General features: G+C 39.7%; 1 protein-coding gene across 1 annotated transcript in view; it reads right to left on the bottom strand.

Moving 5' to 3' along the window:
• Window positions 1–7,834: 7,834 nt before the first annotated feature.
• LOC143295054 (kinesin-like protein KIF2A) overlaps window positions 7,835–12,645 on the bottom strand; it is a 43,349-nt gene continuing 38,538 nt past the window's right edge. The window contains exons 22-23 of the mRNA XM_076606614.1: window positions 11,996–12,058; window positions 7,835–10,486 (exon numbers count right to left, since the gene is read on the bottom strand). Coding sequence (XP_076462729.1) covers window positions 10,392–10,486; window positions 11,996–12,058 — 158 coding nt within the window. The 3' untranslated portion in view covers window positions 7,835–10,391. The remainder of the gene's footprint in view (window positions 10,487–11,995; window positions 12,059–12,645) is intronic.

Below are 12,645 nucleotides of genomic sequence, written 5' to 3'. Positions count from 1 at the left end.
GTGTGTGTTAGTGAGCATGTGTGTGCGTGTAAGTGTCTGTACCTGAAAAAAATCCTTCAAATGTGCATACAGTAGTTTACAATATCGTTTGTACAAAGAAAGGGTATATGGATAATAAATGATAAGTAATATTCACCAAATCTTAATTGAAGCGGGATTTGAGAAGAAGGATGAACTTGTCAAATGTCCCGTTACATATCCTGAATTGAAATCAAGAGAGAACAATATAACGGGTGATGATACAAAAGTCTACGGAGAGCTGGACAGTACAAGGTCTTCAGAGAAGAATCCCCACCTCAGTCAAGTGTTTCGGCCCTTAACTCCTTACACTCTTAGGGGGCCAGGCCGCATCCAGGCCATGACTCCTGGATGCCCTTGTATTGCTGCCCTTTTTTTTCTCTTTTCTTCCCCCCCCCCCCCCCCCCCCCCTTTTTTCCCCCTGGTCCTCGAACTCACGCCTCCAGGGTGGTCACCACTTCAGGACTGAGTCACCTTTCTGGCAGACGTTTTAACCACTGAGCCATTGTATGCCTAGTTTGAGTGGGGAAATTCAATCCTTATGAAGTTCACTTTCATTCCTTCTTGACCAGATCCAGCCGGGAACTCTCTTCTGCTGCTTCTGTCATTGCCTTGAGAGCCCTTGTCCTCTCTCTGCCAGAAATCGACAGGCTGCATGCAGATGCGCTCACAATCCCTCTTGCATCAATGTCTATGTCAAGGACTTTGGCATGGAAGCCAGATTCTATCAGGCTGCTGGCAAGACTAGCATGGCTCATGGTTCAACAAATTCAAACAGCTCGAAAATATATCTTACATAAAAATTAAATAGAAATTAAAGCACACACACACACACACTATACACGTCGAACATGACTGGTAAAAAGTTTATTATGATCGTTACTCGGAAAGCAAACTAGAAGAAAGGAAACGTATGGTATAAGCTCAGGCTTGTTGTTGCGCATGTTTTCCGGCCTTTTTCATTATTAAACACAGTATTTTGTCTTGTTTCTTGATACTATAAATGTTTAAACCAAGACAGGAAACATCAGGAGTTCATAGGTTTGGGCAACATGGCTTGCACAACGTTAGAACACCCCTGGCGGTGAGAATGGGGAAGACAGAGATGCTACACATTTTGGTACAATCTCTCTTTCTATGTCCGGACTGGCCACAACGCAAAAGCATAACAACTTTTCTTTTGCACTGTTCCTTTACTACAAAAAAATTGGATGGGGGGTCGGTGGTTCAGCTTCTTTAGGTCTATTATCAGGCACAGACGTTAGGGAACTAACTTCCTGTATCGCCCTTTTTTCACTTCTGCGACATTGTCTGCTGATCTGGCCGCCTCTTCAACTGCAGAAGGCCTTTGTTCTCACACTGATAGCAAGGTCAGTGGTCAGTGTTACCATAAACTGTTCTTGCAAGATGAGATTCCTAACAGCAGCAGCAGCATTCCAATCTTCTTCACAAAGACAAAAACCCACTTCTCAAAGTATACTTCTTGAGTCTGATGACAAACTGGGCAAAGGTTTTGCCAGGCTCTTTCTTGGCATTTCTCGGAACGTCTTCAGTTGGTACTCCTCAGCAGTATGATTATTTCTTATTATCAGTGCAGGCAGAGTACTTACACAGAACACTTGTTACTCCCCTCGTGGTTACTTTTACCAACATTATTATATCTAAAATAATTGGGTCAAGAGTCCTCAACAGTACATGAGTGTTTTTACAAATTAGGGTTGATAACCCTTGCAGTTCAAAGACAAAAGTTTTGTTCATGCACCGTTCACCAGCTTCCCCTCCAAGGCGAGACATTACAGGATAAACCTTTTTTTTTCTCCTTTCCGTTGCTATGATTCTTTCCACATCAGCAGTAATACCTTCAGTGGGAGGAAGGGGGTGGAGAGACAGGAAATGTTCACAAAATGGACATAACTGACTTCCGTGACTGGCCAGATGTGTCATTTACAACTCTGCCAAAAAGGTAACTGTGACTTACCTTAAGACCATCATCAGACATACCCTTTGTGACTTGGCAAAGTGCAAAGTAATCATCTGAAGAAAGACACTACTGGAAGGTAGGTCTCAAGTCCGACTGAATTAAGGCTTGTGTAAAGTAAATTTAAAGCTTTCTGCTGCAACGTATTGTTTCCGTTTCAAACTCCCACACGCTATGGTATTGTCTGGTCATCAGGCTTCAGTCTCTGGACTCAATGATGCTGTCTGAATGACAGTCATCCAATCCAGGATAGACAAGTCACAATTTTTGCCAGTCGGACAAAATCAACAACAAAACCCCAAACAAACATAGAAGTTTATCACATTGATGAATGTGAAAAAAACAACAACCCCAAAACAAAAAGGAATGCCCTTAAAAGTCTGTCTGTTCCAGAAATTCTTTCCAGGTGCTGTCAGAATATTCCTGAAGACTGCAGGTGATCTTTTATTGTGCTTGGCAGTTGGAGATTTTAATTCTTTTTTCCTCATTATAAATGTATTTAAGTGTTTGTGACACTATTCATCATCACAACAAAGAAATTCCTAAAAAAACCAAAAAAACCACAAAGGTTAATTCATTCTGTTAATGAACTAATGAGTCAGTGGCTGTCCCACTTTTGATGGACGACATTTACATGGGTGTGATCAACCGATTGTGTTTTTTCAATGCTACAAATTTGACAGGTGGGGGCTTGAGACCACTGCAGTGTGCATCTTAATACTGACGCAGAGCAAAATTAAGGGTTTTTTTGTGGTTTTTTTTTTAAATCATGAAGTGTGCATCTTGATACCAAAGCAGAGCAAAACAATGGGTTTTTAATCATTAAGTATGCATCTTAATACTAGAGTAGAGCAAAATAAAGGGTTTTTATAAATAAGTGTCAGTCTTAATACTGAAACTGAGCAAAATAAAGAAATTTAGATCACAAAAATCACAATGCAGAAATCTGTATAAAATGGAAATGCCCCCACTTTTGAAATTAATTTTGATCAACCTGCACGCTAATAACGATTGCAACCTCCAGTCAGACAGCACTCATTCAAAAGCAGTCACAAGCTCAGATGTCATTTGATGTAGTTTCACTTTGTTTTCATGTTGAGTGTGCAGAGAGACAAATCCTTACACAAGCAAGTGCATTCATTTTAGAGTTTAATATCGACATATATACATACGCATACATGCACACATTTACAAATGCACTGGCAATTCATTGGAGTGGTCTAACATATACAAACTTCAATTGAATCCCTTCATGGTATTGTTAAAATCTGGACTTAAAAAACTTCTTGTATATAATAAAAATGAAACCCAGTTTCTTGATTTTCCCTCCATCAATCCTACTCCACACTGCATCAAATCATTTTTTGTTCTTCAATTTGATATCTCCTCACTGTACCATCCTCTAAAAGCATCGCTTAATTTTCACACAGTCTTCATACACATAAATATCAACACTATGGGACAGCTGTAAACAGCAAACAAACAAACAAACAAAAAAAAAAAACCCAACAAATACCCCCACCCTGAAAAGGCTCATTTAGCTCAATGCCTTTAAAAGAAAATGACAAAAAGATTCAAAATCTTGTGTCTTAAGATTCATTGAGATCTTGTGCTTATATATATATATCTATCTATATATATAACTTACATCTGTTTGTGTGTGTGTGTGTGTGTGTGTGTGTGCGTGTGTCTGAGTGTGTGTGTGTGTGTGTGTGTGTGTGTGTGTGTGTGTGTGTGTGAGAGAGTGTCTATGTGTGTGTGTGTGTGTGCACGTGCACACAATGTCTAAGGTTTTTGAATGGATCCCATTCACTGTCCCCTGCCAGCTTCTCCTCACAAGAACGCGAGCCAGCATAACAAAGGGAAAACAAACTAAGTCTTTAAAAATTTTTGTTGTTGTTGTTTTTGTTTTTTTGTTTTTTAATACAATAAGTCTGTAAATTATTTTTTTTTTATCCACTGAGTAACTGAAAGACAGAAGTAATCATCTTGTGCACACGGTGCTCACAAATCTTGACCTATTTTCCTGCTAAATAATGGCAGAAAAGATATATTTGTTGCTGTTTTTCTCCCCCACAATATCTCCAAGCATATGTACTGTGTAATTGCTCTGTATTCTTTGACCACTAATTTTCAAGAGACAGGGTTTGCTATCAACCTCCCCTCCCCTCCCCCTCAACCTTCCCCTCCCCCACCTGTCCCTCTGACACGGAAGACTTTGGTGATGCCACCTCCACAGACAAGCTGACACGGTTAAAGCAAACTTTGAAAAAAATGCGGAAAGCAGCTGAACATGGCAACTAAAGGCGGATTCAAAGTTGCAAGTCTATGTGACCAGCATCAAATCCATGGACAAGCCTCCCTCTTTGAATACCATGTCCTTTACCTCAGAACTGAAAAAAATCTTTATAATCCTGATGCATGTGTTCTACACGTCTGACACAAGGTGGTTCGGGACGAAAGAACCCCATCCACACTCCCACCCACCCCAAGATCAATCAGTCTTTCTTACACAAGTTGTGAAAACACTCTCTCACCATCAACATTATCAAGTAAGATTTAAGAAATATAAAAAAATAAATAAAGTACAAACGCCACATTTTGTTTTCCTGACATCATTCTGTCAGGTCTGGTATTTGGAGTCACACCATGTTTCTGTTACACTGGTGTCTGACACTTCTGCTACCCTACCTCCTCCTCTGCTGACTGACCAAAATCAAGCAGAACACAGGGGTCGCCTCTCAACTTCTGTTTTCTATTGATACTTCCAAGTATTTATCAAAATCTGACCTAAAGTAAACAGAATCAGGCACTTTTAAGATCCCAGTGATTTTTTTTAATTTAAAAAAAATAAAAAAATCTTTGTTTCTTTTTCACAATGACCTTCAATCAATCCAGAACGAGACCTGATTCCAAAATATAAAATCATGCATCTGTAAGGGTCTAATCATCTTCTTCTTTTGTGGGCTGCAATACCCACATTCACTGGTATACATGTTCAAGTAGGCTTTTACAAGCATGACCATTTTTAGCTTGCCATATTGGCAGTCATGCTCTGTTTTTTGAGGAAAATAAGGCTTTGATAAGCTCATATGTAAAATCCAATCAAATCTTTAAAAAATGGGACGAAAAACCCGTAAGAAAATTCATAACTTGTCACTTTAATGCATATTTTACTTACTTATTGCGATTTTATTATTTGTTGTGCACAGTTCGCAAAAGCCAAGCGTGAATGACACATGAACTAGAAAAACAACTGATTTTTCCTCAATCTTACAATACTACAACAGTAACACAATGGAGTTGTATAATCATGGCTTACTGGATGGCGATTTCATTTCCAAAGTTGCTTTCCCTCAGTCGAAATTACCGTATTTCACTGACTACAAGGCGCTTCGGATTAAAAGGCGCATCCTCCAAATTAAAAATTTTTTATTAAAAAAACCCTGATTATAACGATACATAAGGCGCAGCATAACATAAGGTACACATGACCCTGCTGGAGTCTGCACCAGTGGGTCACGGAATAGTATGTGTGATTAAAATAAAAATCAAAAACAAGAGGTCAAGCACTGATGGATCGATCACTGTTGCTGCCCTGTTTGCACCTGTGGAGGCCCCAATATCTTATTGGAACTCTCCACATGTTGCGTCAGCTGCTCGTCCATCAATACTTTCTTGAATCTGTCCTATCCTCCCTCACTCCTGCATGGGAATGTGAGTGGTTTGTTTTCATTCTCACTCATGGGAGGGCTTTATTCCCTTGCCACGGGATAAACAGCTGAGTGGTTCAAGCACTGGACTTTCAATCTGAGGATCCTGCGTTCAAATCCGGTCATGGCACCTGGTGGGTAAAAGGTGGAGATTTTTCCGATCTCCCAGGTGGACAGATGAGCAGACCAGCTAGTGCCTGAACCCCCTTCATGTGTATGCACATGCAGAAGATCAAATATGCATGTTAAAGATCCCATAATCCATGTCAATGTTGTGTGGGTTATGGAAACAAGAACATACCCGGCATGCACCCCTCTGAAAACAGAGCATGACTGCCTACATGGCGGGGGTAAAAAAGATTATGCCTGTAAAAGCCAATGTGGGAGTCACAGCCCACGAACGATGAAGAGGAGGTTTCCCTTTCATCCCACAGGAATGTCATACTTCTGGGTTCAGTGGTCAACCTCAATACCATCCTAATTCATGGCAGCAGCATTTTGACAGCTTTTTACCATGAATAAGGTGCATTGCATTCTAAGACAAACACATGGGTTACAGTTATGGGGGAAAATTATTGCCGTGTAGCCTGCAAAATAAGGTACTTGTTAAAACACCACTGAGAATGTACACAAGAGGGAGCCATAAACAGTGCTGTCAGCAAAAGGCATAGACAAGTTGGTCTAAAATTATTTTCAATCATCTCTTTTTAAATGTAATATGTAGTCAGAGAATACTTTTTCGTCAATTATTTTTTCTGTAACTTCATGGACATCATTCATTTTAGTTTGATTCAAACATCATACACGCATATAACACATATGCGCAAAAAAACAACATGTGGAAAGCAACCTATGTCTACATAAAAAACCCAAATAAACCAAGAGATAGGACTAAATAAAATTATACTGTAACAAACAAAATAAGTTTACTTAAGTAGGCAGGCTGGGGCAACGTGGGGTGGGAGAAAATGTAAGAATCAACAAAACACGCACGAGCAGCAACTGGCGCCTTAATGATTACACTATACAGTAACAAGCCAAGCTGCAAAATACTATATTCTAAATTTATTTCCATGCTATCACTTTCCACAGATCTCAAGTCAACTATACAACCAATAACAAAAGGTTTCTGATAAATACAAATACATGAAAAATAAAGGACATAACTTTCTGGAATACATTACCAAAAAAACCCCCAAAAAACAAAACAAAACAAAAACAAAACAACCCCCCCCAACCCCCCCAAAAAAAGGCTCATAAAATAGAAAACAAATATCACAGCATACGACTTGGACATGTCAGCATCCACACAGACATACCCAAACCAGTCTTCTGAGCGAGACAACTAAAATATGGCTTTTATGCAATACATTTTTTTTCTTTTGAGACCAAATTGCCCCAAAGAATTCTTTCCTAAACAATAATTACAACCTTTCTGTCTGATAATAAGTAAGGGACATGATCAAAGTACTTGTGGACGGTCGCACAATATGGAGGTGCACATTATTAATATCATGTCTCTGGGATCAGCGAAGAGAACAGGACATCACTGTGTGTGTGTGTGTGTGTGTATGTGTGCATGCATGCGTGTGCATGCATGTGCGCTGCGTGTACGCGCACACATACATGAATGCAAACATACAAGCATGCTTTAAGATCTAACAATTTGGCCACAGTTGTTTGTTCTATCATTGGCTAGCAACGTAACATCCTCCTCATGGTGTGAAATGAACAGTTCTACTGATCTAGCGGGAAGTTTCACTTTTAATACTGATGGGATATACATCGTGGCAAACCACAAAAAAGATTATCTATAAAATTAAAAATCCAGCTTACAAAACAATCTGCTCAAACACTCATTCAATCAAGGCAACTCACAAAAAAAAAAAAAAAAAAAAAAAAAAAGATTTAAAAGCACAGAGGGTGTACATGCCTTTATGTGATGTAATGTAAGGTTAATCATAACTGCATAGATAAAGGTTTTGCAATTTACTCATCCCCCCCCCCTCCCCCGCCAATTACACTAAATCTTCACCAAATGAGAATCCAGATCAATGACAAAAAACCCCCCAAAAAAAACAAAACAAAAAACAACAACAAAAAAAACACAACAACCATGAGACAATCCATTTGAAAGCAATGAAACGAGCAGATAATGTTCCCCATCCCCTTCCCCCCGCCACAAATGCTTTGAAGAAATACACACTGACCAAAAATACACATTGACCAAAAGCAATACTCATCAAAATTAACACTGAAGGTCCATTTTTATCCTTATTTAACCTGGGGAGCAGTTTGAGATTCAAAGCATTCTCCTCAGAAGGAAAATCATTCTACCACAATGATTTACCTCTGACTAACAAGGTAATCAACACATACAGCCAATTTGATAACATTCTCTGCATGACTCAAAACATTTGACACACTGGCCCAACAAGACTCACTGCTAATCATGACCTTTTTTTTCTGTGAACAAACCACCACAGATGTTCCGAAAGCACCATGTTTGCCGACAACTCAGGACCTGGCTTGACTGTCAATACAGGCCGTGCTCTGGTATCAACACCGACTGGCCACGCAGGACTGAATACACTGCTTAGTCCCTGCTTCAAAAAGCATCTTCCAATGTCCGCATTTTTACTGGCAAATGTCCCAATTTCCTATACGTATTTCATGAAGAAAGCAAGTGACAAGGGACATCACAACTGGAAGTATGAAAAACAGAGTGAGGCATATATATATATATATATGCACACACACCTAAATGCAATGTTTTGTAGAACCCATGCTACTGCCCCAAGGGTGTTCTCCTGGTTCTCCATCACCAAGTGGAAGCAGCATCACAGCACCGGGGACTGAAAACAACTGTACGTTGATCTCGTACGAAGGGGCAGAGCCTTGCTTGAAGCTCCTCTCCCAACACAGCTTTCACGACACAACTGGCGAAACCCAAAATGGCAGCAGATCCCACCGCAGAACCTTCTGACATTGTAAAGAGTCTACGCCTGTCACCCCTGTGATCTGAGAGCTCTTTCTGTTCCAGCACAGGATCTGTCTGCCCAACTCATCAGAAACACTGGGCAAGGAGGACAGCTACAAGAAACAAGATTCAGACCGCTTTTTTTTTCTTTTCTTTTTTTTTTGTCAGCTCATTGAGCAGCCACAAAGAGTGTCACTTGCACAGAGTGGAACACACTGAAAAACACAACAACCAGTGCCTGGTTAGTAATGTAAAAAAATTTTAGTAATAAACGTCTTTAGCTTTCCTTCAGAAACCCATAGACAAGACACTACAGAGAAACATTCAATTGTTAGTCCCCTCTCTTCACATACACAAATATTAAAAAAAAAATCTTCATGTAAATGAAGCATTCAGTTTCACCATAAGACAGACCTTTAAGACACAGCAGCAACACATAGATACTGTGTGAAAAACCTAAAGGCCCCAGGAACTGAAAACCCCTGCAGCCCATCCAGCTGTGGACACGGCTGTCAGTCAGAACCTCCGCTTCATGGTGAGGTGCCCAGGTGCTGACAGTGTTGGCAAGAGGAGCGGAGGAGGGAGGGTAAGAGGGGGATTAGGGTGGAGGGGTGGGGAGGGAGGGGTTTGGGGGGGGGGGGAAGAAAAGCAGCGCCTTGAAACCCACAGAGTGAGCAGGACGGAGAGTGGGAACGGCTCCGAGCCAGACCAGACCCCCCCGCTCCATCCTCCTGTGGTCAGTGTAAATGCCAAAGATTGATTTATCACAAAAACTTCTTCTGTGAGTCTGTGGGATGAGTTGCAAACACCTTCCCCCTAATCTGCCTCTGTCACTGTCACAATTTCCAAGTACAATGCAATGTTTTCAACATCTAATTTAAAAAAAAAAAAAAAAAAAAAAAAAAAAAAATCACACTGGAAGTAACAAATTCTCCATACATATATCCAGAATGTGACCCATTTTATTTACATGTATATTAATTCTTCTGTACTGTACATTTTGTTTCCAATTTTGTGCTGTGTAATGTGGATGAAATGTCTAAAAATTGAGATCATTCTAAAATTTAAAAAAAAACAAAAACATAAAAATTCTGAAATCTGGACACAACTACTGTTGTATATTTTGTGTCAAATATTAATTTGTGATAAGCATGTCATATTCTGGGCTGTAAAAAAAAAAAAGGTAAACATATAATTTTTCTCAAATTAAATCTTAAAACAAACAAACAAACAAACAAGAGTCTTGTGCAGAACAAAGTCTGATGCAGCACTGATGATGTGAGAGTGGTTTGATGCAGAATGATGGTGAGCGGTGAGCAGCGGAGACAGGAAGCAACCATGGAATGAACGGCACTATTATTATTACCCTTGCTGCTGGCGCTGTTCACAATGCTGGCTGACCCACGGCTCAAAATGATCACACCAACAATTAACTCTTTTGATATGTATGTCCTGTCTGTGATGCCACCAGAAACCTGGAATGAAGTGTGTGAGTGGACGAGAACAACCAGGAACCAATGTCAGGTTAAGGAAAAAAAAAAGAAAAGAAAAGAAACCATTACAATATCCTCCCCCCCCACCCCCCCAAAACAAGATAAAAATACAGCGTTGTGTGTGTACAAACTAAAGAAGGCAGCAGGAGCAGCAGCAGTAGCAGCAGCAGGGATGAAAGGAGGTGTGGCACGGTGCCTGTCAATCATCTTTATTTCTGAGGGGGACGTCGAGACTGCTTCGGTTTGATGTTCTTGCTCAGCGTCTCTTCCTCCTGCATCTCCAGGCGGAAATTCTGCACTTTTTCTGAAATGAGTACAGCAAAACCATTATGAAAAAGCAAATGCAAAACAGAAACCACACCCCCCCCCACCTCCCCTAAAATACAATGCAGTGCAAAAAGAAATACATTATGATCTCCTAAAAATAAATGCAACATGGAAACATATTATGATCACCTAAAAATAAATGCATAAAAACAAATGCAAAACAGAAACTCCCAAAACAATACAATGCGATGCAAACAGAATTACATTATGATCACCAAGAAATAAACGCAACACGAAAAACATAATATGATCACATAAAAATAAATGCAACACAGAAAAGAAAAAAGAAAAAAGAACAAGAGAGGCAAGGCCTTCAAGACTCACTTGTGACTGAGAGTAAAACACACAAGCTTTTTATGTATTGAGTTTAATTTCAAAATGTAATGTTTAAGATGAGAAAGATCAGTTTAAAGCAAATTAAGTCCCCTAGCATTAATTACAGAGTAATTTCCCTTCTTTACTATCTGCACCAAAACGTTTGCAAAATAAATAAAACTTCCATGCTTAGCAAAAGAAGTTCCTGTTTGAACAAAAAATGATAATAATGACTGCTCTTGTTGTTGTGTCAGAATATCATATCAAAGCGCCAAGTTTAAAAAAATACAAAAAATATAAGTATAACAGTAAATGCAGTTTGCATATAATTAGGCTTCATTATTTTTTTGTGCCCATCCCAGAGGTGCAATATTGTTTTAAACAAGATGACTGGAAAGAACTGAATTTTTCCTATTTTTATGCCAAATTTGGTGTCAACTGACAAAGTATTTGCAGAGAAAATGTCAATGTTAAAGTTTACCACGGACACACAGACACACACACACACACACAGACAACCGAACACCGGGTTAAAACATAGACTCACTTTGTTCACACAAGTGAGTCAAAAAAAGAGAGTAGGGTGCAAACCCGATGGTGTGAAGTAAACAGATTGGAACACTGGTTTACATTCATCCGTAAAAGATAGAACCACACAGCTTTGCATGTGATGTGTTAAAACCAAACCAAAGACAGAGAAATACTTGACACTTTGACACTTTAATGTCATTGGCCACGAGGTCCTCATGACATGGGTGAATGCGTTAACACATTTTTCTCACACAACAAAACATCAGAATAAACAAATGAATGAGGTGAATACTGAAACAAAACAGAAAACAAAAAAGAAGAAAATCCTTTCCTTGAAGAAGAAAGGTAGCAACCAACAGGTCACCCAATACATTACAACTCTGTTCATTCATCAATCAATGAAACAGATTCCATCATTAGTTATACAGGAGATGGAGAGAGGCAGAGAAAGAGAGAGGCAGCCAGAGAAACAGAGACCATGACAAAGTGGGACAGGAAAATAAGGCATGGATCATGATGGGGGTGCATAATTTGAACAATCATGCATAAGAAATCTCACAAAAGCACACACACACACACACACACACACACACACCCACACATCCAACCATACAGACAGACTTCAGTGTGAACAACTCACCCCGTAGGTCAGTCAATGCTTTGATTTTCTGGGCCAGCAGACTCTCCAGTTGTTTGGCATACGCTGGAACACAAATCAACCCATCTCTCCAGATTTTCCACCAGGTTTCCTTAACACTGCTAAAAAAAAAAAAGCTCCATCATTTACACATTTCCCTCAGCCTTTTCAATGTTGTTGTGTAAATCAAAATTTCCGTCAATGTCTAGCAAATGTAGAAGCATAATCATGCATCTGTGTGAGAACACATTATCTGCACATGTACAGTAGACAGTTGTTTCTACTTGTTCATTCAGAAATAAGAGAAACAGAGAGACTAACAGAAAGTGCACAAAGCAAGAGAAACAGAGAGACTAACAGAAAGTGCATAATGCAATCTTTAATTACTTCTTAACTCTGTTATGTGTGCTGAGGCATATAAGGATGCAAAAAAAAAAAGAAAAAAGATCTTCCACTGCCGCCTGTGTTGTGTGTCAGGCATGCGAGTCTGGATATCCAGAAACTTAAAGGTACATCCAAGAACGAATGTGAGAATTGGTGTGATGGCACTGAAAGGTGTACATGCACCAAGGTTCTGGCACTGGGATGTGGGCCAGCAGTGTGAAACCCCAAACCTCTATAAGCCAGCACCACCCACAGAAAGCCGTGGGCAG

This window comes from Babylonia areolata, chromosome 20, assembly GCF_041734735.1.
Source record: "Babylonia areolata isolate BAREFJ2019XMU chromosome 20, ASM4173473v1, whole genome shotgun sequence".
Lineage (NCBI taxonomy): Eukaryota > Metazoa > Mollusca > Gastropoda > Neogastropoda > Buccinidae > Babylonia > Babylonia areolata.
The sequence above is the reverse complement of the archived record's forward strand: the minus strand, read 5'-3'. Positions and strand labels throughout refer to the sequence as shown.